Source organism: Diceros bicornis, chromosome 31, assembly GCF_020826845.1.
Source record: "Diceros bicornis minor isolate mBicDic1 chromosome 31, mDicBic1.mat.cur, whole genome shotgun sequence".
Classification (NCBI taxonomy): domain Eukaryota; kingdom Metazoa; phylum Chordata; class Mammalia; order Perissodactyla; family Rhinocerotidae; genus Diceros; species Diceros bicornis.
In genome coordinates this window covers 12,222,259-12,248,400 of record NC_080770.1, presented here as the reverse complement: position 1 = coordinate 12,248,400, position 26,142 = coordinate 12,222,259, and the positions used below count along the sequence as shown (strand labels likewise).

Below are 26,142 nucleotides of genomic sequence, written 5' to 3'. Positions count from 1 at the left end.
CTCACGCAGGCCCTTTTCATTCTTGGGGAAATAAGCCACCACTCCATGGCTCACTCTCTGCAGGTCCATCCTAACCATGGGATGTGGTTGCAATGGAAGCTGCTCAAATAGAAACTTCTCAGAACATGGCGCAGGGGCGGGGACAATCTTATCGGGAACTCTTCTGTTTGGGGTCAGGATAACAGGTGACGTTTGGAGGCTGATAAGGCTGGTTCCCGAGGACTTGTGCTGTGTATAAGGAGCAGCTCCTGCCTGCTGCTGTTCGCCTTGCACCCATCTTCCCCTCTCTGGAGACTTGGGGCCCAGGAAGAAGCATGAAGTGGCTGCTGCTGCTCAGCTTGGTGGCGCTCTCTGAGTGCCTTATCTACAAGTGAGTGTGGGGGACACGGGGCACGGAGAACAGCTTCCGAGGGGCTGCGTCCCTTTACGATGACACTGTCACACTGTCTTTCTTTCCACCCTTGTTTTTCTTCTTCTCTTCTGCCTTCATACAACTCCTCGCTCTCTTCCACCGTCTTGAGTCTCCTTTCTTCTCTCTCTGTCCTTCTGGGGAGGCATTACTGCAGACGTAGTTAACAGCTCAGAAGCTCAAGTCCGGCCTGGGTTTGGGTGTCAGCATCGTCATTAGCTGGGCGACTTTGGGCAACCTATGAACCTCTTTGTGGTAGTGTAGAAAAATGGGAGGATCTCCCCTCTTGCCTTCCTTCTTTCTTCCTCTCTTGGAGAAGCTTCCTTTGCCTCACGGGCTTCCACGGCACCCCATGAGCAGACTCCTTCCCTAATTACAGTTCCTCCTCCAAACTATCTTGTTTGCAAATGCTCTGCCACAGGGTTCCGCTTGTCAGAAAGAAGTCCTGGAGGAAGAACCTGATCGAGCATGGCCTGCTGGAGAAGACGCATCCCCGCAACCTAGCAAGGAAGTACTTCCCCAAGGAGGCCGCCACCTTGGCACATGTCGAGTCCATGGAGAACTACTATGATGTGAGTGCATGGGCAGGCAGGGGTGGCAGGGGCAGGAGGGCAGGAGTGGCACCAAGGACTTGGCCTAGAAAAGAGTGGGTCCAGGTTTCTTGCAGGATGGATCAGGGCTCTGACCCCCAGGCAGTAACCCAGAGGTCTGTTCCCTGGATCTCACAGGCACAGGGAAGGCAGGAAAATTCACATTCAGACATGTTGCTTTCATTCATTTCTTCATTCATTTATTCAGTGTTTACGTATGCAGAGCAGCTTCTTATGTGACAGGCACTATCCTGGGCCACGGGGAAGCAGCAGGGAAAAAACCATGCACAGCCTCTGCCCTCATGGGTCTCACTGTCTAGTAGGGAGAGACAGACAATCATCATTGAGCCTCACCATCTGTGAAAAGTACAACCAGGCTGAGGGGTACGCAGTGAAGTTGACATTGTCAGAGGGTGGCAGGTGGTGGGCAGGGACTCCTCCCCGGGGCAATGAAGGAGAAGCAGCGCATTTGAGGAAAGGAGGCCACTATTCAGGGAGAGCAGAGAGGGAGGAAGGGAGGAGCAGAGGGAGGCCCAAGGCGAGGATGGTTGGAGCCAGACCAGAGTCTCTGAGGAGGGTCTGCATCCTCATTGCCACTGAGTCATCTTAACCAGGGGGGTTGACATGATCAGCATGGAGTCTCAGGAAAATCTCTCACTGTTCTATTTGGGACCCAGTGGCAATACCCTGTCCCTTCGTTAGATATTGTGGTTCCCTGTGTGAATGGTACAGGGCCAACGGAAGGAAGCATGTTGACTGTGGTTAAGAGCTTAGCCTATGAAATCTGCCAGACCCAGTGCAACTCTGGGCTCTAATCCTTCCAAGCCGTGTGACCTTGGGCAAGTCATTTAAACTCGCTGAGTGAGCCTTAGTTTCCTCGTCTTTCAAACAGAACCACAAATATCTAGCATCAGAGGCTTGTTGCAAGTAAGTACTGCAATAATTTTTTCTGGAGGGCTTAGCACAGGGCCTGGTCTTGGTAAAAGCTTGGTAAAGTTAGCCCATTTATTCATTTAACAAATATTTATAAAGCATCTATTATGTGCCAGAGGCTCTGTGCAAGGAGTTGAAGAAACAATGATGAATAGGCAAACTTCCTGGAGCTTTTATTCTAGAGGAAAAGGCAAATAAGAGACAAATAAACAAGTACTCAAGATAATGTCACGTAACGACTAGTGACCCAAAGAAAAATTGATTAATTAGAGTAACAGGAAGAGGAGGAATGAGGGAAGGGAAAATTTAGATGAAGTGGTCATGGAGGGCCTCTTGGTGGAGATGAGGTTTGACTAGAGCTTGGAATGATTGAGGAGAAGGTGCCAGCCAAGGAAAGATCCAGAATTAACATTTTTCTAGCACAAAGAATAGTAAGTGCCAAGGTCCTGGGATGGGAATGAGCTTTTCATCATCACAGAATAGCCAGACCAGGGTGGCTTGAACAGATGGCAAGGGAGACAGGGCTGCCACTAAAAATAAAAATCCTGACAACGCCCATTCTCAAAACCTGCTATACACACCTCAGTTTAGGAACAAGATATCTCCAGAGGTTTCCATCTTTAAGTGACTTTTTATCGCCCATTCAATAATTTCCTAAACAAGCATTTAAGCATTTACTCTGCTGGGTGCTATAAGGTTCCACCCTATCCTCTGAGATGGTGTGTTCTCTAGGATGGCAAAACTAAGACATCCAAGACGAGAGCTGAAGAGGGGACAGCAGATTGTGATTAGGTGTTAATGGTGCTTAGAAGAGAACAGTCAGAGGCTAACAGGGATGCAATCAGGGAAGCCTTCAAGGCAGAGGGGAGGCCAGGCTGGGCCTTGAAGGAAGGATGCGTTGGACAGGGAGACAAAGGCAAGGAGAGCAGTGAGGGGAAGTGAGCTGAGGAGAAGCCCCAGGGGAGGCTCTCCTCCCTGGGGAGCTCCAGGATGGGGAGTGACCTGTGCTGTCCCCGTCCCGCAGGAGGAGTACTTTGGCACCATCAGCATCGGAACCCCCGCTCAGGATTTCACCGTCATCTTTGACACCGGCTCCTCCAACCTGTGGGTGCCCTCCACCTACTGCTCCAGTCTCGCCTGCAGTGAGTGCCTGACGCTGCCCGGGGCCCCCAGCACCCACTGACCTGGGAGCCCTGAAGGCACAGGGGCTTCAAATAGGTCTGATTTCAAGCTGCTGGAGTCCCTCAGGGATTCTCTCAACAGGCCCTTCCTGAGTACCCACTATGTGCCCAGCACTGGGCTTAGGTGTCCTGGGGATCCAGGGGGAATCACACAGGGCCCTGCGCACAAGTTCAGTCCAATGGCAGCAAGCAGCTCTGCTGAATAACCAGGCCCAGGGGAGTAAGAGGGGCCGAAAGTGAGCCAGGGCTAAAGGGCTACAGGAGAGCCAGCTGGGACACGAGCTTCACAGGAGAAAGTGGCTCAAAATCATGACTGAGATGAGCGATGATCTCATTTTAAAAACAATCAATTGGTTTGCTACTGACAGAGACTTTGTCATTGGGAGTTCTGGAGGGTATTCAAGTTCCTTCCTCTTCCAGCTTTTTAACCTGACTTTTAATTCAGAGGAGCTGCCCATGGAATCCTCCCCTACATCACTTGAGCTGTAACATTGTAAAGCTGCGACTGTGACATTGTAGCTCTAACATGGGCTGTACACAGGGCGCTGTAAAGGTGCTCATCTCCATGGGCAGCCCTGGGCCTGTTCTGCTCACTGTTTGCCTGGGGGGCCTTGGGAGGACTGTGGGGTTAGCTGGAGACCTTCCATCTGGAAGATGGTCCCAACTGGTCCAACCAGACAGGAATGGAACCTGGAAATGCTTGGGCTCCAAAGTGTGGGGCAAAAGTCACCTTTCTCCTCCAAAGCCCCACCCAGAACCAAGGCAGCCCACCCCAGAAAGACATCCCCACCCATGATTCTCTCTCAGCTTTTGGAGGTTGATGATATCACTTCTTGTCCTCACAGCTAACCACAACCGTTTCAACCCTGATGACTCCTCCACCTATGAGGCCACCAGCGAGTCTCTCTCCATCGAATATGGCACCGGCAGCATGACAGGCATCCTCGGATATGACACTGTCAAGGTGAGCACCTGCTGGCTCACCACCACATCCTTCCCAGCCCTAGGGCCAGCCTCTGAGGACTGTGGGGGCCACAGTATACCCCCCAGAATCAGCTCATTCAAGCAATATGGGGCTCAGAGATCATCAAAGTAACCTGATTGGGGAAGGGGATGCGGAAGTGGCCGAGATGTCACAGACATTTCTAGGTGGGGCAATAGTGGGTGAGGGGGTGGGAGTCCTGAAGCCAACAGCCAACCTCAGCCCCACCCGAGCTGAATGCTGTGGAGTCAGGGAGAAGGTAGGAAAAGGCTCAGTTCTCTTTTAGCAGCTCCTCCCCTGTCTTCTCCCTCCACCTGCAGGCTCCCCCCAGTCATAAAAACCCCACAGCACCCCCACACTTCCAGGGCTGGGCAGGGGTCAAGGGATCTGATTTGTCTGGGGTCTGCTTTGCATCTGATCATCAGAAACATGAACACACTGTGCCCATCTGTTCTGCAGCCAATTCTCACACCAAGTTGCAGACTGCGGCCATCTGGTGATCAGCCACAATGGTTGCTTCCAGCAGAATAACAAACATTCCCACAGATGATCCATCTCCCCTCCTTCCAACCTGACACCCTGGAAGCTGAGTCATAGAGGAAATAAACCAGGGACGCTCTGGGCCCAGGGCTGGTGTCCACCAGGGCTCAGTCAACACAAGCTAAGGGTGAAAGTCTCGGTTCCCCAACTCAGGTTGGAGGCATCGACGACACCAACCAGATCTTTGGCCTGAGCGAGACAGAGCCGGGTTCCACATTTTACTACGCTCCCTTCGACGGCATCCTGGGTCTGGGCTACCCCAGCATCTCCTCCTCCGACGCCACACCTGTCTTTGACAACATATGGGACCAGGGGCTGGTTTCCGAAGACCTCTTCTCCGTCTACCTGAGCTCGTAAGTCGGCCGGAGAGGTCATGGTCACGTGGCCCAGCAGAGGGTTTGCTGGGGCTGGGTGGGGTAGAGAGGGTCTTGGTCAGCAAGGGATTTGAAAGGTCAATGTCTAAGGCTTGAGAGGTGTAGCTTTGGAGAGAACGGTGCCAAGTCTCTCTCTCATGGACCACGTTCATTCATGTTATTTCACCAGCGTGAGTCTTTGTCACCTTGACTTACACAACTCAAATGTCACTAGTCATTTGCTCTCCAGCACCATCCCCTCATTGTGGGCCCCAGAAAACCACCATTTAGGATGAATCCTCTTAAAACTGGGGTCAAAATTCCATAGCAATGAAAAGATTTGACTGGGACTTATATCTTAAACAATGAAACTTTGAAAAGATAAACACAGCTTTCTGTCTTTCATTAACAAAATCTAGGTTCCAGTTGTGACTATGAGTTAATTCTAAGAAGGAAGAAAGAATAAACCAAGTGTTGGTTTTGGATGAGTCGAGGATTATGCAGGAATATCGGAGGGTGTCATCAGTTTTCCCGAGACACTCAACTTTCCTCTGACGCTCTCATCCTCTCTTTTGAAGCCATTTGTCATTGTTGATATTTTTCTTCGTCTGTTCACTGTGCTGCTATCATCTCAGTATGTTGCCTTGTACTGGCAGAGGTTTACAGGAAAGGTTATGTGGGGACTATTTTAATTGCAGCCAGTTGTTTAGTGATTAATTTCTTATCATCAACCACATTTGCTTCCCTATCTAACTAACTCCAAACTGCAGAAATTCAGAAAATGAATATTCCGGTAAGAAGGAGGAAATTTACAACAGGTGTAATTTGCCACAGGAGGACCCTTTTATCCTCTTGGTCACTTAATATTCAAGTCAGCTCCTAAACATCATCTGCCTTTATGGGTATTTAGATATTCCATGGGGGCAGTCTCATCTTTCCAATAGCTCAGGGTTTCTCGATCTCAGGACTAGGGACATTTTGAACAGATAATTCCTTGCTGTTGGGGGCTGTCCTGTACATCGTAGGATGTTTGGCAACCTCTTTGGCCTCTACATACTACACACCAATGGCATTCCCTACCACTCAATCATGACAATCAAAAGTGTCCCCGGACATTGGCAAATGTCCCCTGGGGGCAAACCTGCCCCTGGCTGAACCAGGGAACTATATCTTCAAGTCCTTAAGAGCAAACACTGTCACACATTCGCTTCTCTTGAGGTCCCTATGGCAACGAGAGTGAGGAGGTGGTGGTAACCACACACTCTGGAACCAGAAAGACCTGGGTTCTAATCCTGGTTCTGGCACTCCCTGGCTGTGTGACCTTGGGCAAGTCTCCTCACTTCTCTGGGCCTGAGTTTCCTCAATGTAAAGTGGAAATAATAATCATAGTGACCACTGTTTGGGCCTTGGTGTGAGGATGAAAAGAAACCATGTCTGGCACACACTCTGTGCAGCTCCTGGCGCTGACAAGAGCCCAACCAAGGGCAGCTCTAGGATGCACACAGCAGGTGTTCAGTTGAATGAGTGAATTCCTGTTGTTTCCCCCTACTTTTCTTAGCGATGACGAGAGTGGCAGCGTGGTAATATTTGGTGGCATCGATTCTTCTTACTACACTGGAAGCCTGCACTGGGTGCCTGTTACTGAGGAGGGTTACTGGCAGATCACCTTGGACAGGTGAGGTCACTGTGGTTGGGCACTGTCCTGGCAAAGGCCCCAGATCTCATTTCTTTCTAGACGCAGAGTTAACTAAGCTTTCCAGAATCCCCCTGGAATGGCCAGCAGAGGGAAATGGGCCCCAAGAGGGGAAGCTGGGAGTTGGCCAAGACAGCGAGACCATAAGAAAGCTACCTCCTGGATGAGGAGGGCTGTTGGGACCCCAGATGGTCTGCAAGGATGAGACAGCCACTTTCCTTCTGGTCCAGGACACAGGACACCAGCATCCCCAGGGATTGTGGGATGATCCACCTGTCCAGATGTCTTGACATTTAGGGGAGAAGTTGTTTCAGCCCATTCCTTCCCACCTTCCCCTTCTGGGCCTGCCCCTCTCCATGTGGCCTCATTCCCCAGCTGTTCCTATCCCGCCTGGCTGCTAGGGTGACTCCAGGTTTGCCCAGGAGTGAGCACTTTCCCGAGACTCAGACTTTCAGTAGCAAAACCAGGACTGTCCTGGGAAAAAAGGGACACTAGGTCCGCTCACGTATGCCTCAGCCATGCTAAAACTTCATCAGTTCCTCCCACGCCTGCCTCTGCACCTCTTGTCTCCATCCCTCCTTGCATGCCTTCCCCTCTGCCTGGGATGTCCTCCTCCAGCTCTTCACCTCCTTGGCAACCTCTGGCTCTCTGCTTCCTTGTGAAGCCTTCCCTGGTTGCTCCCCGCCACCATCAGCCTCACCCTGGATTGTGTTTCTGTTCCCCTGCCCTGTGCCCTGTTCATGTGGCTCATCCTTGATCATAACTTATGTTTTCATCTAGACTGAGAGCTCCCTGCAGCCAGAAACTTTGTGGCTGCCTCATTTGGCATTTCATCTCCCATGCCTACCACAGAGCGGGCAGTCAGTAAAGACTTGTTGAGTAATGAATGCATGAATGAAAGAGTGCATGAAGGAGAGAAGTGTATATTTTATGTATTGGCCAATGGATGAGGAAGAAGGACCCTCCAGGGTCACTTGGCTCCCCCTTGGGGAGATGTACCCCCTGGGGACTCAGGTGACCCTTCCTTGCGTCTCGCCCTCAGCATCACCATCAACGGAGAGACCATTGCTTGCAGCGGGAGCTGCCAGGCCATTATTGACACAGGCACCTCTCTGCTGGCTGGCCCAACCTCTGCCATTGACAATATCCAGAGCTACATTGGAGCCAGCGCAGACTCCTCCAGCGAGGTAGGTCCAGCCTTGACTGCTCCATTCTAGACCCAGGTGGTGGGTCTGCCATGCGGAAGGAATGCAATCCCTCCTAACCCTCGCTCTTTCCAGGAGGTGATCAGCTGCTCATCCATCGACAGCCTGCCCGACATCGTCTTCACCCTCAATGGCGTCGAGTTCCCTCTGCCTGCCAGTGCCTACATCCTAGAGGTAAGGGGGCTCTGGGCCTCCCACCCAGATGTGCCTCCATAGAATGTGGCCACATACTCCCGCTTTGCACAAGGGAAAGTGCACTGCCACAAGCTGAAACTGACATCTGCTCTGGAAAGCCGCCCGAGAAAAAGAATCCATTCACAGTAAATGCATGAAAGAGAGTTTCGATATACTCCCAAGGGGAGAAGGGAGGCAAATACTGACAGCATGAAAAGGGGATTTCTAGTGGGACCCCTGAACCAAGCTCTGGGTCTCAATTACTAGCCCATTGATTCTGAGCCAGCTGTAGCCTCTCTGAGCCTCAGTTTCCTCCTCTGAGAGCTACATCTTTCCCCAGGCACAGAGTGTGGTTAGAGTAGTCATGTGATATTGACCACATCAAAGCTACAAAAGGTTCAGCAGATAGTGATCCTAACTTCCACAGTGTCAGGGCTTATGATGCTCCTATCGTCTCTACCAGGGAACAAACCTTCAGTCAATGAGACACAGGCAAACTCCTTGCCTTCTATTATAATGCCAGGTGGAAAACTCATTTTGGCCAGTGGTTCAGTGTTCTTCAGCAAGAAGTACTGACACCCAGGACCCTCCCCCAGCGATGCTCATTAGTTAGTAGCGGATTAGGCCTGAACTATGTGCGGGGGCAAAGCTCTCCAAGTGATTCTAATGTGCAGCCAAGATTGTGGGCCAGTGACCCAGTGAATGAAAAGAACTGACAGCTTGCCACTGGAAGGGATCAGAATGATCAGAAAAGCCTGTGTCACCGGGGCTTCCAAAATCTTCCCAGCAGCTGAGTTCCCCTAAACCCCTTAGCTCCATTGCTGATGTCAGGGGTTGTGCATTTGCCAGAAACACTGGATAATGTCTAGTGATCCCTGGAAAGCCAGAGTGCAGTAACAGCTGACACGGGCAGACCTCAGGCTACGAAGAGCCAAGTTCCCGGGCTCCAGCCAGGAAGCGCCTCCTCATGTCCCTCACAGGGGACTGTAGTCCTTGATGCTGATCCCCCAGTGCCTGTCACCGCTGAGACTGTGTCCCATCTCTGGTTTTATCCACCTTTTCTCCAGGAGGACGAGACCTGCATCAGCGGCTTTGAGGGCATGGACCTCGACACCAGCTCTGGAGATCTCTGGATCCTGGGTGACGTCTTCATCCGCCGGTATTACACCGTCTTCGACAGAGCCAACAACCAGGTTGGCCTGGCGTCTGTGGCCTAAGCCTGAGTCTTTCCGGCCACTTCCCAGGAAGATCTGGCCTCAGTTCTCTGCCCTCTCCAGATGTTGTAGTTCTCCTGATTGCTCTTCCTATGGGATCCTGGAGGTGGGATCTTGGCCCTGTTCCCTCGCATGCCAATCACGTAGAATAAAAGCACAACCTTCTGCAAAATGTTTTGTGGAGTTGCTTCTCTTTGTCCATATTTCTCCTTCACATAACCCGGGTCAAAACCACCAGGGCCAGGGTGGGGGCAGAAATGACCACTTGGACAGCACCAGACACAGGGACAGTGGCAGCACTCACTTCCTAATAGAGCCGGGAAGACAAATGGTCCTTAGCAAGTCTGGCTGGGAGCATCATATGAAGACGTGGGGACCACAAATGCCTGGCCCGTTGCCTCCTCATAGAATCAGGCCCCTAAGTTCTTGGTTGAGGGAGGCAACCTCTCATTTCTCCCAAAGCCAATAAGATCAGGATAGAAGGAAAGAGATCAGAGGAGGTGACCACTGATGGTGACATTCCTAGTAGGCCTGGCAGACGGTAATGTCTGTAAGACACGGGCCAGAGAGGTGACAGAAGCTGACACCCCAAAATCTCCCCAGCTGCTCTCTGTGATTAGCTGGTTGACCAAGACTAACACCTGAGACCCCCTCAACACTCTGCTGCAAGACACTGAACTGACCTGTTTCCCCATCAGTAGTAAAGAGGATGGTTTTCCAGTTCCCTGAACATTGTGAGGTTGGGAGGGAAGCAGCTGAGCATGTAGCAAACAGGAACTATTTAGAGCAGCGCTTATCAGAGTGAGGTTGGTAGCAAGATGTTCAATGGAAAATATATTTTCAAAATAAGCGTGGAACATGCTGCATTCCAGGCCCTTCCTCAAGGTTCACAAGGCACCTTTCCCAATCAAAGGCTCTGACAAGTCTTGCCACAAATGGATCTGTTTCACTTTAAGTCAGCTGAGCTGGATCCCAGTTCCTCGTTTGCTAGTAAACCTGTTATAGTCCTGTGCTCCTGGGCACCCACAGTGGGAAAATTCCCATAGCTCCTGCCTCTGCCCACAGCTGGATTCCAGACAGCCCTCTGGAGACACTGGCCTCAGGGCTGCAGCTGGCCCCCTGCTGAGAGGGAGTGACTCTGGGGAGCTCAGAACAAGATGGCTTTGGAAAGTCTTGTGACATCACTCCCCAATTTGTCATTTATCACTCAGACATATTTAAGATGCTGGGCTCTAGAGAGGGGTGTGGTGAGCTCCACCAGCCCCCCCCCCGAGTCTCCCAATGTCACTCATGTCCCCTCTAGCCCATGTTCCCCAGCTGAACAATCTTTTTGAAAGATAAATTTATCACATCCCTCCTGTGCTTAAAACCTTTCATTAATGCCTTCCAATTGCACTTGGCATAAGACAACAAATCTTTGGTGTGGTTGCCCAGCCCTGTGTGCTCTGGTGCCTACCTACCTTCCCTGCCTCACCTTGATCCCTCTTAGCCTGAGCTCACACCACACTGGCCTTCTTCCACCTCCTCAAATACACAAACCTCCTCTCCACCCCCAGACCTTTGCACACATTGTTCCCTTTGGGTTGCTGTTCCCTTTTTCTTGACCCGCTAGGGCCTAGCATCCTGCAGGTCTCAGCTTAAATGTCTCCTCCCTGTGAATCTTTCCCTGATTCCTTCTCACAGAGCACAGCCCTCCTTTCCTTTATGGCACTTGGCACATCAGTAATTATGCATTCACGGGAGCGCTTGTTTCAGATCCACCAGGAGAGGGACTGGGATCATTTAACTGTTGAAGCCCCAGCAGCAAGAGGAGAGCCTGGCACAGAGCAGACGCACAATAAATACTTGTTGACTGAGTGATGAATTTGAGATTACTTATTAAAAGGAAACAACTAGGATAAGATGAGACAGTGGATCTTATTTGATGGAGGTCTTGCTTAAGACAACAGATGGGTCCCTCCCGCCTCCACTGACATTCTGTCCCAGTCGTATTTGGTCCTGGGACAAAGAAGTGGACTTCTCAGGTTTCTGGGGAGGAATTTGATGGCGTCCTGGCTCCTTTGCTGGGTTTGTGTTTCTGACATTTCCCGAGCGCCTCCAGTGACCCAGGCCACGTGGGAGGTCCTGGGGATGCAGATAGGTCTTCCTGGACCCTCCCTGTCCTCCTGGTCCTGGCCACACCCTTCCTCCTTCCCCCTTCTCAGCTGCTGCAGCTGCAGCTCAGCCTCTCCCTGCCAGCCCCTCTTCTGCTCCCTCACCCTGGGTTCCTGGATCCAGACAGAATCTAAAACAGCTCCCCACTGAACAGATCATTTGGACTGGAAAAGCCTGTGCTGACATATCTGATCTGACACTTCTTGCTTTGCTCCACAAGACAAGATGGATTCACATTCCTCCTCTGTTCATCTTTCTCCATTTCCTTGGGGCCTCATGAGTCTAAACTCAGCTAATCCATCCTGTCCATTAACACTTGTCTGGGAGTGTTATTTTCATCTCACAGTTCTCTGATCCTCTCATCTATGGAAACCAGACCCTCCCAAAATGTGGATTCTCAAACATTGCTGGTGGGAACGTAAATTGGTACAACCCTTAAGGAGCACCATTTGGCAATATCCATCAAAATTAGAAATACATACACTTTTTTGCCCAATAACTTAACCTCTGGGAATTTCTGTTAAAGATACACTTGCACACTTCCAGAATGATGTAAGTAAGAGGTTATTCTTTGTAACATCTTTTAAAAGAACAATATTTGAAATGACCCAAATGTCCACCCACAGGAGATATTTAAACAGCTTCTGGCGTGTGCATGCGAGGAGCCGCTATGCAGCTCTAAAAGAGAAAAAATGAGTATGCTCGCCAGCTGCTTGGGATGGAAAGATCTTGAGAAGAGATTGTTAGTTGAAAATAAAAAAACAAAAACAGGTGACAAGAGTCAGCCCTGATGGCCTAGTGGTTAAAATTTTGTGCTGTCACCACTTTGGTGGCCAGGTTTGCTTCCCAGTCGCCGAACCGCAAGACTTGTCTGTCAGTTGCCATGCTGTGGTGGTGGCTCACACAGAAGAACTAGAATGAATAACAACCAGGATATATAACTATGTACTGGGGCTTTGGGGAGGAAAACAAAAACAGGTGACAATAGGGCCTATATTTTGCTATCTTTGGATTGTAAAGAAAGAAAATAAAAGGTGCTTACATATACATAGAGGAGCTGAGGAAGGATGCCCCAAAACCAGAGATCGTAGAAAAGATAAGGGGCACAGGATAGGTGTGGGGTGGAGGAGGTGTCTCACTGAATACAATTTTACATATGTTTAATTCTAATGATGTGGATGGATCGACTACACATTCAAAATAAGTTAATGAAAGGAACTTTAAACCACTGAAAGTTTATCCTAATTAGAAATCTACTGTGGTTTGTCTTCAGACCCATTCATCTAATAACCTCCAAAACCAGGCCTCTTGAACTGGGTCTGCTGGTTTGGTCCTGGGGGATCTTCCCAGGTCCAGTAAAACAGACATGGTGGAACAGTCTTCTACATACTCTCCCCATCCTCGACTGCTTCTCAAATCCTAAATGTGGAACCCTAGGTGAACGAAAATGTGGGGTGAATTCACTCAAGGAAAGAAACCCACCCCCTGCCTGTTGGACCTCAGGCTCCTGAGAATCAGACCAGCTCACCCCATTCATGAAAAGCGCTACGCACCAATCATGGGTCTTGAAGGTGGTCCTCCAGCCTCCACAAGCCAGCCAGCCCTGGGCAGGGGCCGTGCACACTGAGGCTTATTGTGGGCAGAACATGTTCTTTCCAAGTCGAATCCCACGGGGGCCTTCCAACATGTCACGAGGACACTGCCTGCCCACGGGGGGAAGGAGGATGCCGCCGAGCCCCCCAGGCATCCTGAGAAGGGGCTGTGTTGACCACAATGTGAGGCAGCAAGAGCCCTGGTCCAGCCAGGAGGTCCTCTGTAGACAGCATCCACACCTCCTCCCCTGGGCCTTCCTGTGCCTGGGAGCGAGCAGACAGGACCCAGGCTTGAACTTTGGGTTACGGCCAGCTGGATGCGCTGGAGACCCAACAGCCCAGGAGCAGGAAAGGGACAAGGGTGGCATCCTCAGGGCCTCAGGGGGACAATTCTGAGGTGTGTGGTACACAGTCTCCCAGAGGCTCCACAGAAGGACTGGGTGCCAATTGTCTGTATCAGTGACCTGCTCTTCAATGCACCTGATTGGTTTTCTTCCTTCTCTGTCTCACCTACCCCTCCCTCACATGCTCTCTGGGACCACTTCCCAGGTCAGTGCCTCTCCCCCAGATATTGATCTCTGAGTCTTCTTCTGGGGGAGCCCAAACTAAGATAGAATGGTCATAGTGCCCCACCATAAACTGTGGGCCTCAACTGTCTCTCTGAAACTGCAACAGAAGAACCCAACCAGGTGGGATGTAAAGGAGCAAAGTTCAGACTGGGAGTCAGAAGAATGGGGCTTACCTCCTAGCTCAGCCCTCATAATCTGTGCCAACTTAGGACACTCTCCTAACCTCTCTGGGCATCTGTGGTCTCAGCTATAAATGGGGGAGGGGGAGTGGATCCCGGATAAGCTTGTTTTTATACTTGGACGAACTTGGGGAAAATGTTCACAGCTGTCCTCCCATCCTCCCCTCCCTGGCTGTTTTTTAACATTCAAAATGAATGCCATTTACTTGAGTTATATGGAGAGCGGGGACCAGTATTAAAACGTGTTTACCTCTTTTACTGCACAGAGGGATGGCGATGAGAAAATTGGCACTGACTTGTAGCCACTACCGTGTTGACAGCTGGCTGGTTGAGAAGTTGCAACGTGGAGGCCACCAGTGTTCCACACTTTCATCCTGAAGTTAGATCCCAGGTGGCATCATGAGGCTGGGTGGGCTGCAAGAGGTCACAGGCAGAAACCACCGAGACTGATGGAGGCATTACCACAGGCCATCATCACAACTCCATGAGCTAGGACCGTCACGATCCCATTATACAGACGAAGGAGTGGAGACCGAAGTTCTCACAGCTCATCACAGCTGAGTAGGGCTCAAACCTGGGTTCACGGGCACCCCAGACCTCACACTTCACCACCACCTTTTGTGTCTTACTGGACAAAATGGTCTCCAAGTCCTTTGCATCTCTACAGTCTTTGGCTTTCATGCTCCTCGCTCCAAATTCATTATTCCTGCCACCTACTCAGATTAGGGGCTGGTGGTGGCCACCAGGGCTGCAGAGAGTCTGGAGGTAATGGGAGAGTGTCTGTGAGGCCCGAGGAGGGTGACAGGGGTCTCTGAGGGGCTGGGCCCTGTCGTGGAAAGGGCTGAAGCTTCAGTCAGGACGACAGAAGGAAGAGACGGGCTTCAGGCAGGTGTGGGGGCCCCAGAGGCTGTGGACGAGCGCTCAGGAGTGACAGGAGGTGGCCTAGGAGACCCGGGAGAGGGTGGAGGTAGAGTGGAGGCTGCTGGGGGGATTGGAGGTCCTGGGGAGGGCTGAGGGGGCTGGGAGGCCCCTGGGTCCCCTGGAAACATGCCCCCTGGCCTCAAAGGGAGTGAGGATGAGGCCTGGGCTCCCAACGGGCTCATGGGTAAAGTCTGTGTGGTAGACAGGTTTGTTCCTACGAGGAGCTGGATGAGATGGAGTGCTGTCCCCCAAGGCAACACTGCTGGAGGCCCCGGGCAGGAGCTACAGCTGATGGGGGCCTCAGTGTCTCCACGGGGCCTCTGAGCCACTTTGCTGAATTCTACATCTCCATGAGGGGAGATCAGCCGCCTTTCTTCCAGGGAATCTAGAGAGAGGTGGGAAAACAAGATGCACAGTGGTTCTCCCTATGGCTGAGGCAGCTCTGGGATGAGTTGCACTGGGGACACATGCCCAAGCTCATCCTCTGAGGGGCCTCACACACCTGGTGAGGACCAGCCAGTTTCTTGCCTCCAGGGAGAGAAGACCCAAAAGGAACCATGAGCAGAGGGAGGTAGTTCGCCGAAGTGGATCTGCTAGGCATTGGCTGTGTGACCTTGTGCGAGGCACATAACTCCCCTGGTCCTCCACTTGCTCACCTGTAAAATGGGCATATTGGTAATGATCGCACAGGGCTACTCTGAGGACTGAATGAGACCATGCATGGGAAGTCTCAGCCTAAACCCAAATGTAAATTGTGGAATTTGGGTGATAATCATGTGTCAGTGCAGGCTCATTGATTGTAACAAATGTTCCCTCCAGTGCGGGACGTTCATAGTGGGGAATACTGTGGCGGGGGGGGCAAGAGGTGTGTGGGAAATCTCTGTAACTTCCACTCAATTTCGTTGTGAACCCAAAACTGCTCTAAAAAAATAAAGTCTGCTGAAAAAAGATTTTTTTAAACAGTTTCAGCCTGAATCCTGGGATATCCTAAGGCCTTAATACATGGAGGAAAACAAGGAAAGGCAGGAAGAAGGCAGCAAAGAGAACAAGTGTGATCAAGGGGAGACAGATGTCGTCAACACACAAAGAAACTGGAATGATTACATTTTAAAACTCTCAAAAGAAAAGTCACACATCTCTGTGAATATACTAAAACCACTGAATTGTACACTTGGAGTGTGTGAATCATATGGTATGTGAATTTTATATCTCAGGAAAGCTGTTATGTTTTTTTAAATTTTCCAAAGAAAATAGTTCATATTCTATTTAATAAAACGTGGTTTCACCTTAAAAGGAACTCTCCTTAGGAAGAGGCACACGGCGAACATAGCTAAGGCAGTGTGTTCCAGAAGGAGCTGAGCTCTGTACTTCACCTCTTTGGGCCTAAGTTTCCCCATTGGGAGGCAGGAGAGCAGAGTGGGAAAGAGCATGAGGTACGAAACCAGAGATACCTGGGCTTGAGTCCACCACCACCAAGTGGAGCACAGCCTCAAGACAGAGATTTAACTTCTCTGAGCCTCTGTTTCCCCACTTGCAAAGTGGAGCTGCTAATAGCAACCACACTTGAACATTCCAGGGAGCATTCAGATGCAGTAATACAAGTAAAACACTCCATTTTCTGCCTGGCACCTTAGCTGACCATAAGTCTCTAGACAGCAGAGGGAATAATATCTGTCAGCTTGCACAGGAGTTTGTGGCAGTTAAAGTGGAGTAGATCTGTAAAGCTCTCAACAGCTCCCAACACAGTGTCCACGTGGGCTCAGGATGTTTCCAGCCCCACCAGTCCTGACAGCAGTGATTCATCCACAGATCTGAGGAGCTGCCCTAAATATACAACATCATCTTCAAAAGGTCAAAGGAGTTAAGGGATATTGTACACAAGAGGAAATCCAGGCCACAAATCAGTGGAAAAGTTCACCGTTTTTTTGGAAGTTTAAAAAAGGTAAAATAGCCACACTTAAGGTACTTTATGCACATATTAGATTAGAAAAATTAAATTCAAAACATATAGTGTCGAGTTGGTGGGAATATGAGGAACCATCTGCATGACTCTAGTTTCCTCTTTTTCTGGAGCCCTGTCTGGCAATGCGCTGTCATGTTGTAGAATGTACCAAATCACCCAGTTACCCCGCCTACTGACCACAGGGTCCAATCACAAGGCACAAAATTTGAAAAAAAATTGTCTTACCAAAGATTTTTCACAGTAGGTCCATTCTGGATAGAATAAAAAGAAAGAAGGAAACCTCTTAAATATCACCCAAAAGACAGGGAATAAGAAAACCAGAATATTTAGGAACTTTTTTAAATGGCCAGCAGTGGGCCACTTCAACATTCTGAAACCAGGTGTTACAGTAAGTTGTCTGTGTCCTGTTTATACCTTTGCAAAGAGGTCCATATGGATAAACATGACACAGAAAGACAAACAGATGAGACTACTTTTCAGGAATCAATGCAGCATAAAAGCTAAAAGCATGGACTCTGAGCTCAAATCCTGGCTCTACTGCCAATCAGCTGTGTGACCCTGAGCACATCTCTTTGCCTCTCTGTGCTTCAGTTTCCTCATATGGAAAATGGGGGTGATGATAGCACCTATCTCAAAGAGTTGCTATAAGAAGGGAATGATGTAAGACCTATAAAGATATACAGATGGCCAATAGGTACATGAAAAGGTACTCAACATCATTAACCATCAAGGAAATGCAAATCAAAATCGTAATAAGATATTATCTAGACTAGATGGACTTAATAGGTATATATAGAACACTTCATCCAAAAACAGCAGTGTACACATTCTTCTCAGGTACACATGGCACATTCTCAAAGATAGACCATATGTTGGGAAACAAGGCAAGCCTCAATAAATTTAAGAAGACTGAAATCATATCAAGCATCTTTTCAGACCATAGTGGTTTGAAACTAGAAATCGACTGCAAGAAAAAATCTGGGAAAGTCACAAATATATGGAGACTAAACAACATGCTACGTAACAACCATTGGATCAATGAAGAAATCAAAGGAGAAATCAAAAAATATCTGGAAAGAAATGAAAATGAAACTACATCATACCAACTCCTATGGGATGCAGCAAAAGCGGTCTAAGAGGTTAATTCATGGCAATACAGCCCCACCTTAACAAACAAGAAAAACCTCAAATAAGTCATCTTAAACTACAACTAACAGAACTAGAAAAAGAAGAAAAAACAAAATCCAAAGTCAGCAGAAGGAGGGAACTAATAAAAATTAGAGCATAAATAAATGAAATAGAAACGAACAAACAAAAAAGTAGAATGGAACCAAGAGATGGTTCTTTGAGAAGATAAACAAAATTGGCAAACCCTTAGTCAGACTCACTAAGAAAAAAGAAAGAAGGCTCAAATAAATAAAATTGGAAAGAAAGAGGAGAAATTACAATGGACACCACAGAAATACAAAGGATGATAAGAGAGTCCTATGAAAAGATATATGCCAACAAGTAGGATAACCTAGAAGAAATGGATAAATTCTTAGACTCATACAACCTCCCAAAACTGAATCAAAAAGAAATAGAGAATCTGAATAGACCAATCATAAGTAAAGAGATTGAAACAGTAATCAAAAAACTCCCAAAAAACAAAAGTCTAGGAGCAGGTGGCTTGTCTGAAGAATTTTACCAAATATTCGAAAAGGACTTAATACCTATCCTTCTCAGACTATTCCAAAAAATTGAGGAAGATGGAATGCCTGCTAACTCCTTCTGTGAGGCCCAAATCACCCTGATCCCAAAACCAGACAACGACAACAGAAAGAAGGAAAATTACAGGCCAATATCGGTGATGAACATAGATACAAAAATCCTCAACAAAATATAGGCAGGGCGAATACAGCAATACATTAAAAGGATCATACATCATGATCAAGTGGGATTTATACCAGGGATGCAGGGATGGCTCAAGATCCACAAATCAATCAATGTGTTACACCACATTAACAAAATGAGGAATAAAAATCACATGATCATCTCAATAGATGCAGAGAAAGTATTTGGCAAGATCTAACATCCATTTATGATAAAAACTCTCAATAAAATGGATATAGAAAGAAACTACCTCAGCATAATAAAGGCCATATACAGCAAACCCCCAAGCAAAATCATATTCAACAGGGAAAAACTGAAAGCCAACCCTCTGAGAACAGGGACAAGACAAGTGTGCGCACACTCACCAGTCTTATTCACCATAGTACTGAAGGTTTTGGTCAGATCAATTACACAAGAAAAAGAAATAAACGGAGTCAAGATAGGCAATGAAGAAGTGAAACTTTCACTCTTTGCAAACGACATGATTTTATATATAGAAAACCCTAAGGAATCTATTGGAAAACTATTAGAAATAATCAACAACTACAGCAAAGTTGCAGGGTACAAAATCAACTTACAAAAATGAGTTGCATTTCTCTAATAATGAATTAACAGAAAGAGAACTCAAGAGTACAGAGTCCAATTTACAATCTCAGCAGAAAGAATAAAATATCTAGGAATACATTTAACCAAGGAGGTGAAAGACTTCTACAATGAAAACTATAAGACATTATTGAAAGATATCGATGATGATGTAAAGAAATGGAAAGATGTTCCATGCACACGGATTAGAGGAATAGATGTAGTTAAAATGTCCATACTTCCTAAAGCGATCTACAGATTCAATGCAATCCCAATCAGACTCCCAATGACATTCTTCACGGAAATAGAACAAAGAATCCTAAAATTCATATGGGGCAACAAACCAGAATAGCCAAAGCAATCCTGAGAAAAAAGAACAAAGCTGGAGGCATCACAATCCTGGACTTCAAAATATACTGCAAAGCTATAGTAATCAAAACAGCCTGGTACTGGCACAAGAACAGACACACGGATCAATGGAACAGAATTGAGAGCCCAGAAATAAAACCACACGTCTATGGACAGCTAATCTTCGACAAAGGAGCCAAGAACATACAATGGAGAAAGGAAAATCTCTTCAATAAATGGTGTTGGGAAAACTGGACAGCCACATGCAAAAGAATGAAAGTAGACCAATATCTTACACCATACAAAATTTTATTTTGGGTTTTCTCGTTGGGATTGCATTGAATATGTAGATTCCTTTAGGTCCTATGCAAATTTTGACTATGTTTATTCTTCCCATCCATATGCATGGAATATCATTCCATTTCTTTATATCACTATCGATTTCTTTCAATAATATCTTATAGTTTTCACTGTATAAGTCTTTCACCTCCTTAGTTAAATGTATTCCTAGATATTTTATTTTTTTTGCTGCAATTGTAAACGGGATTGTATTCTTGAGTTCTCTTTCTGTTATTTCGCTATTAGAGTAGAGAAATGCAACTGATTTTTGTAAGTTCATTTTGAAGCTTTGCTGTAGTTATTTATTTCTCATAGTTTTCCAACGGATTCTTTAGGGTTTTCTATATATAAAATGAGGTCATCTGCAAACAGCGAGAGTTTCACTTCTTCCTTTCTAGTTTGGATACATTTTATTTCTTTTTCTTTCCTAATTGCTCTGGCGAAAACCTCCAGCACTATGTTGAATAAGAGTGGAGGGAGTGGGCACCCTTGTCTTGTTCGCGTTCTCAGAGGGATGGCTTCTCAGCTTTTCCCTGTTGAGTATGATGTTGGCTGTGGGTTTGTCATATATGGCCTTATTATGTTGAGGTACTTTCCTTCTATACCAATTTTCTTGAGAGTTTTTATCATAAAAGGAATATGGATCATGTCAAATGCATTCTCTGCATCTGTTGAGATGATCACATGGTTTTTATTGCTCATTTTGTTAATGTGGTGTATTACATTGATTGATTTGCAGATTTTGAACCATCCCTGCATCCCAGGTATAAATCCCACTTGATCATGGTGTATGATCTTTCTGATGTATTGCTGTATTCAGTTTGCCAAAATTTTGTTGAGGATTTTTGCATCTATGTTCATCAGTGATGTTGGCCTCTAATTTTCATCTTTGTGTTGTCCTTGTCTGGCTTTAGGATAAGGGTGATGTGGGTCTTGTCAAATGAGTTAGGAAGTTTTTCATCTTCCTCAATTTTTGGAACAGTATAGAAGGACAGGTATTAAGTCTTATTTGAATGTTTGGTAGAATTCTCCAGAGAAGCAGTCTGGTTCTGGACTTCTATTTTGGGGGAGGTTTTTGATTATAGTTTCAATCACTTTACTTGTGATTGGTCTATTCAGATTCTCTATTTCTTCTTGGTTCAGTTTTGGGAGATTGTATGAGTCTAAGAATTTATCCATTTCTTCTAGATTGTCTAATTTATTGGTATATAGTTTTTCATAGTACTCTCTTATCATCCTTTGTGTTTCTGTGGAGTCCATTGTAATTTCTCCTCTTTCATTTCTAATTTTATTTATTTGAGCCTTCTCTCTTTTTTTCTTAGTGAGTCTGGCTAGGGAGTTATCAATTTTGTTTATCTTCTCAAAGAACCAGCTCTTGGTTCCATTGATCCTTTATATTGTTTTTTTGGTTTCTATTTCACTTATTTCTGCTCTAATTTTTATTATTTCCATCCTTCTGCTGACTTTGGGCTTTGTTTATTCTTCTTTTTCTAGTTCTGTTAGGTGTAGTTTAAGATGACTTCTTTGATATTTTTCTTGTTTGTTAAGGTGGGCCTGTATTGCTATGAATTTCCCTCTTAGGACCACTTGCTTCATCCCATATGAGTTAGTATGGTGTATTTTCATTTTCATTTATCTCTAGATATTTCTGGATTTCTCCTTTAATTTCTTCATTGGTCTATTGTTTGTTCAGTAGCATGTTGTTTAGTCTCCACACGTTTGTCACTTTCCCAGCTTTGTTCTTGTAGTTTATTTCTAGTTTTGTAGCATTATGGTCAGAAAAGATGTTTGATATGACTTCAATCATCTTAAATTTATTGATGCTTGCCTTGTTTCCCAACATATGGTCTATCTTTGAGAATGTTTCATGTGCACTTGAGAAGAATGTGTAATCTGCTCGTTTTGGATGTGTTCTATATACATCTATTAAGTCCATCTGGTCTAGTTTTTCATTTAATCCCACTATTTCCTTGTTGACTTTCTGTCTGGATGATCTAAGCCATTGATGTAAGTGGGGTGTTGAGTTCTCCTACTATTATTGTGTTGCTGTTAATTTCTCCCTTTTGGTCTGTTAATAGTTGCTTTATGTACTTTGGTGCTCCTGTGATAGGTGCGTATATATTTATAAGTGTTATGTCCTTTTGGTGGAGTGTCACTTTTATCATTATATACTGCCCCTCTTTCTCACTCATTGCCTTTTTTATCTTGAAGTCTACTTCGTCTGATATAAGTATGGCAACACCTACTTTCTTTTGTTTGCCATTACCCTGGAGTATCTTCTTCCATCCCTTCATTCTGAGCCTGTGTTTGTCTTTAGAGCTGAGATGTGTTTCCTGGAGGCAGCATATTTTTGGATCTTGTTTTTAATCCATCCAGCTATTCTGTGTCTTTTGATTGGAGAATTCAATCCCTTTATATTTAGAGTGATTATTGATATATGAGAGCTTAATGCTGCTGTTTTATCACTTGTTTTCCGGGTTTTCTGTATTTCCCTTGTTGTTCATCCCATGTTTTTCAGACTGCCAATTCAGTTTGGTGGTTCTCTATGATGGTTTTCTTAGGTTTCTCTTTATTTATCATTAGTGTCTCTGTTCTGACTTTTTATTTAGTAGTTACTGTGAGGTTTGCATAAAATATCTCATAGATGAGATTGTCCATTTTATGATAGCCTCTTATTTCCTTATTCTAAGCATGTTCCATCCCTTTCCTCGTCCCCAACTAAGTTATTGTTGCCACAAATTATTCTGTTTTTTGTTGTGAGTTTCTGGTTAAAATGAAGTGATTATAGTTATTTTTAATGTTCTCTTTCCCTTTGCCTTTAGTGTTATAATTAGGTGTTTGCTAACCTGTTCTGAGAGAGAACTGCAGTTTTCTGATTTGGGCTGCCTATATATCTCCTTGCTCAAGGTGTTGTAAACTCTTAATTTTTTTTCAGGTATGAAGACCTTCTTTTTTTTTTTTTGAGTTTTTTATTTATTTATTTATTTATTTTATTGATGTTTTAATGGTTTCTAACATTGTGAAATTTTGGGTTGTACATTTTTGTTTGTCCATCACCACATATATGACTCCCTTCACCCCTTGTGCCCAACCCCACCCCCACTGCCCTGGTAACCACAGTCCAGTTTTCTCTGTCCATGTGTTGGTTTATATTCCACATATGAGTGAGATCATACAGTGTTTGTCTTTCTCTTTCTGGCTTATTTCACTTAACATAATATGCTCCAGGCCCATCCATGTTGTTGCAAATGGGACGATTTTGTCTTTTTTTATGGCTGAGTAGTATTCCATTGTATATATATACCACATCTTCTTAATCCAATCGTCAGTCGAGGGACACTTAGGTTGCTTCCACTTCTTGGCTATGGTGAATAATGCTGCAATGAACATAGGGGTGCATAAGCCTCTTTGGATTGTTGATTTCAGGTGCGTTGGATAGATTCCCAGTAGTGGGATGGCTGGATCATAGGGCATCTCTATTTTTAATTCTTTGAGGAATCTCCATACCGTTTTCCATAGAGGCTGCACCAATTTGCATTCCCACCAGCTGTGTATGAGGGTTCCTGTTTCTCCACATCCTCTCCAACATTTGTTGTTTTTTGTCTTGGTGATTATAGCCATTCTAACGGGCGTGAGGTGGTATCTTAGTGTTGTTTTGATTTGCATTTCCCTGATGATTAGTGATGTTGAGCATCTTTTCATGTGCCTATTCACCATCTGTATATCTTCCTTGGAGAAGTGTCTGTTCATTTCCTCTGCCCATTTTTTGATCAGGTTGTTTGTTTTTTTGTTGTTCAGTTGTGTGAGTTCTTTATATATTATGGAGATCAACCCCTTGTCAGATGTATGTTTTGCAAATATTCTCTCCCAGCTGGTTGGTTGTTTGTTCCTCTTGATTCTGGTTTCATTTGTCTTATAAAAGCTCTTTAATCTGATAAAGTCCCACTTGTTTATTTTTTCTTTAGTTTCCCTAGTCTGGGTAGGCATGTCATCCGAAAAGATTCCTTTATGACCAATGTCAAATAGTGTGTTGCCTACATTTTCTTCTATGAGTTTTATAGTTTCAGGTCTCACCTTCAGGTCTTTGATCCATTTTGAGTTAATTTTTGTGAATGGCGATAGCACGTGGTCCGCTTTCGTTCTTTTGCATATGGCTGTGCAGTTTTCCCAACACCATTTATTGAAGAGACTTTCCTTTCTCCATTGCATGTTCTTAGCATCTTTGTTGAAAATTAGCTGTCCGTATATGTGTGGTTTTATTTCTGGGCTTTCAATTCTGTTCTATTGATCTGTGTGTCTGTTTTTGTACCAGTACCATGCTGTTTTGATTACTATTGCTTTGTAGTATGTTTTGAAGTCAGGAATTGTGATGCCTCCTGCTTTGTTCTTTTTCTTTAGGATTTCTTTAGCTATTCGGGGTCTTTTGTTGCCCCATATAAATTTTAGTATTCTTTTTTCTATTTCTGTGAAGAATGTCATTGGGATTCTGATTGGGATTGCATTGAATCTGTAGATTGCTTTAGGTAATATAGACATTTTAACTATGTTTATTCTTCCAATCCACGTGCATGGGATATCTTTCCATTTCTTTATGTCATCGTGGATTTCCCTCAATAATGTCTTGTAGTTCTCATTGTATAGGTCCTTCACCTCCTTGGTAAGATTTATTCCTAGGTATTTTATTCTTTTTGATGCAATTGTAAATGGTATTATCTTTTTGAGCTCTCTTTCTGTTAGTTCATTATTAGCATATAGAAATGCAACTGATTTTTGTAGATTGATTTTGTACCCTGCAACTTTGCTGTAGTTGTTGATTGTTTCTAACAGTTTTCCAACAGATTCTTTAGGGTTTTCTATATATACAATCATGTCATCTGTAAATAGTGAGAGTTTCACTTCTTCGTTACCTATTTGGATTCCTTTTATTCCTTTTTCTTGCCTAATTGCTCTGGCCAAAACCTCCAGTACTATGTTGAACAGGAGTGGTGAGAGTGGGCAGCCCTGCCTCGTTCCTGTTCTCAGAGGAATGGCTTTCAGTCTTTCCCCGCTGAGTATGATGTTAGCTGTGGGTTTGTCATATATGGCCTTTATTATGTTGAGGTACTTTCCTTCTATTCCCATTTTATTGAGAGTTTTTATCATAAATGGAGATTGTATCTTGTCAAATGCCTTCTCTGCATCTATTGAGACGATCATGTGGTTTTTATTCTTTGTTTTGTTGATGTGATGTATCATGTTGATTGATTTGCGGATGTTGAACCATCCCTGCGTCTCTGGTATAAATCCCACTTGATCATGGTGTATGATCTTTTTAATGTATTGTTGTATTCGGTTTGCCAATATTTTGTTGAGGATTTTTGCATCAATGTTCATCAGCGATATTGGCCTGTAATTTTCTTTCTTTGTATTGTCTTTGTCTGGTTTTGGTATCAGGGTGATGTTGGCCTCATAGAATGATTCAGGAAGTGTTCCATCTTCCTCTATTTTTTGGAATAGTTTGAGGAGGATGGGTATTAAATCTTCTTTGAATGTTTGGTAAAATTCACTGGAGAAGCCATCTGGTCCTGGACTTTTATTTTTTGGGAGGTTTTTGATTACTATTTCAATCTCTTTACTTGTTATTGGTCTATTCAGATTCTCCATTTCTTCTTGGTTCAATTTTGGGAGGTTGTATAAGTCTAAGAATTTATCCATTTCTTCTAGATTGTCCAATTTGTTGGCATACAATTTCTCATAGTATTCTCTTATAATCCTCTGTATTTCCATGGTATCCGTTGTAATTTCTCCTCTTTCATTTCTAATTTTATTTACTTGAGCCTTTTCTCTTTTTTTCTTAGTAAGCCTGGCTAAGGGTTTGTCGATTTTGTTTATCTTCTTGAAGAACCAACTCTTTGTTTCATTAATCCTTTCTACTGTTTTTTTGGTCTCAATATCATTTATTTCTGCTCTGATTTTTATTATTTCTCTCCTTCTGCTGGCTTTGGGCTTTGTTTGTTCTTCTTTTTCTAGTTCTGTTAGGTGTAATTTAAGGTTGCCTATTAGGGACTTTTCTTGTTTGTTAAGGTGGGCTTGTATCGCTATGAGTTTCCCTCTCAGGACCGCTTTTGCTGCATCCTATATGGTTTGGTATGGCATATTTTCATTTTCATTTGTTTCCAGATAGTTTTTGATTTCTCCTTTAATTTCATCAATGATCCATTGGTTGTTCAGTAGCATGTTGTTTAATCTCCACATTTTTGTCACTTTCCCAGTTTTTTTTTCCTGGTTCATTTCCAGTTTCATAGCCTTATGGTCTGAAAAGATGCTTGTTATGATTTCAATCTTCTTAAATTTATTGAGGCTTGCTTTG

The 26,142-nt window shown here is 45.2% G+C and overlaps 1 protein-coding gene across 1 annotated transcript; it reads left to right on the top strand.

The window, feature by feature from the left end:
* The first annotated feature begins 314 nt into the window (after nt 1-314).
* Nucleotides 315-9,277, top strand: LOC131395527 (pepsin-3-like). Its single transcript, XM_058527393.1, has 9 exons — nt 315-370; nt 831-981; nt 2,957-3,074; nt 3,959-4,077; nt 4,789-4,988; nt 6,547-6,663; nt 7,724-7,868; nt 7,962-8,060; nt 9,128-9,277. The coding sequence occupies exons 1-9, from the start codon at nt 315-317 to the stop codon at nt 9,275-9,277; spliced, it is 1,155 nt and encodes a 384-aa protein (XP_058383376.1).
* Nucleotides 9,278-26,142: the final 16,865 nt, after the last annotated feature.

Bases quoted from the DNA above. Each gene is read 5' to 3' on its own strand.
- LOC131395527 (XM_058527393.1), top strand. From the start codon at position 315: ATGAAGTGGCTGCTGCTGCTCAGCTTGGTGGCGCTCTCTGAGTGCCTT. The intron at 982-2,956 runs GTGAGTGCATGG...CCCGTCCCGCAG, and splicing joins CCATGGAGAACTACTATGAT to GAGGAGTACTTTGGCACCAT. The intron at 6,664-7,723 runs GTGAGGTCACTG...TCTCGCCCTCAG, and splicing joins TGGCAGATCACCTTGGACAG to CATCACCATCAACGGAGAGA.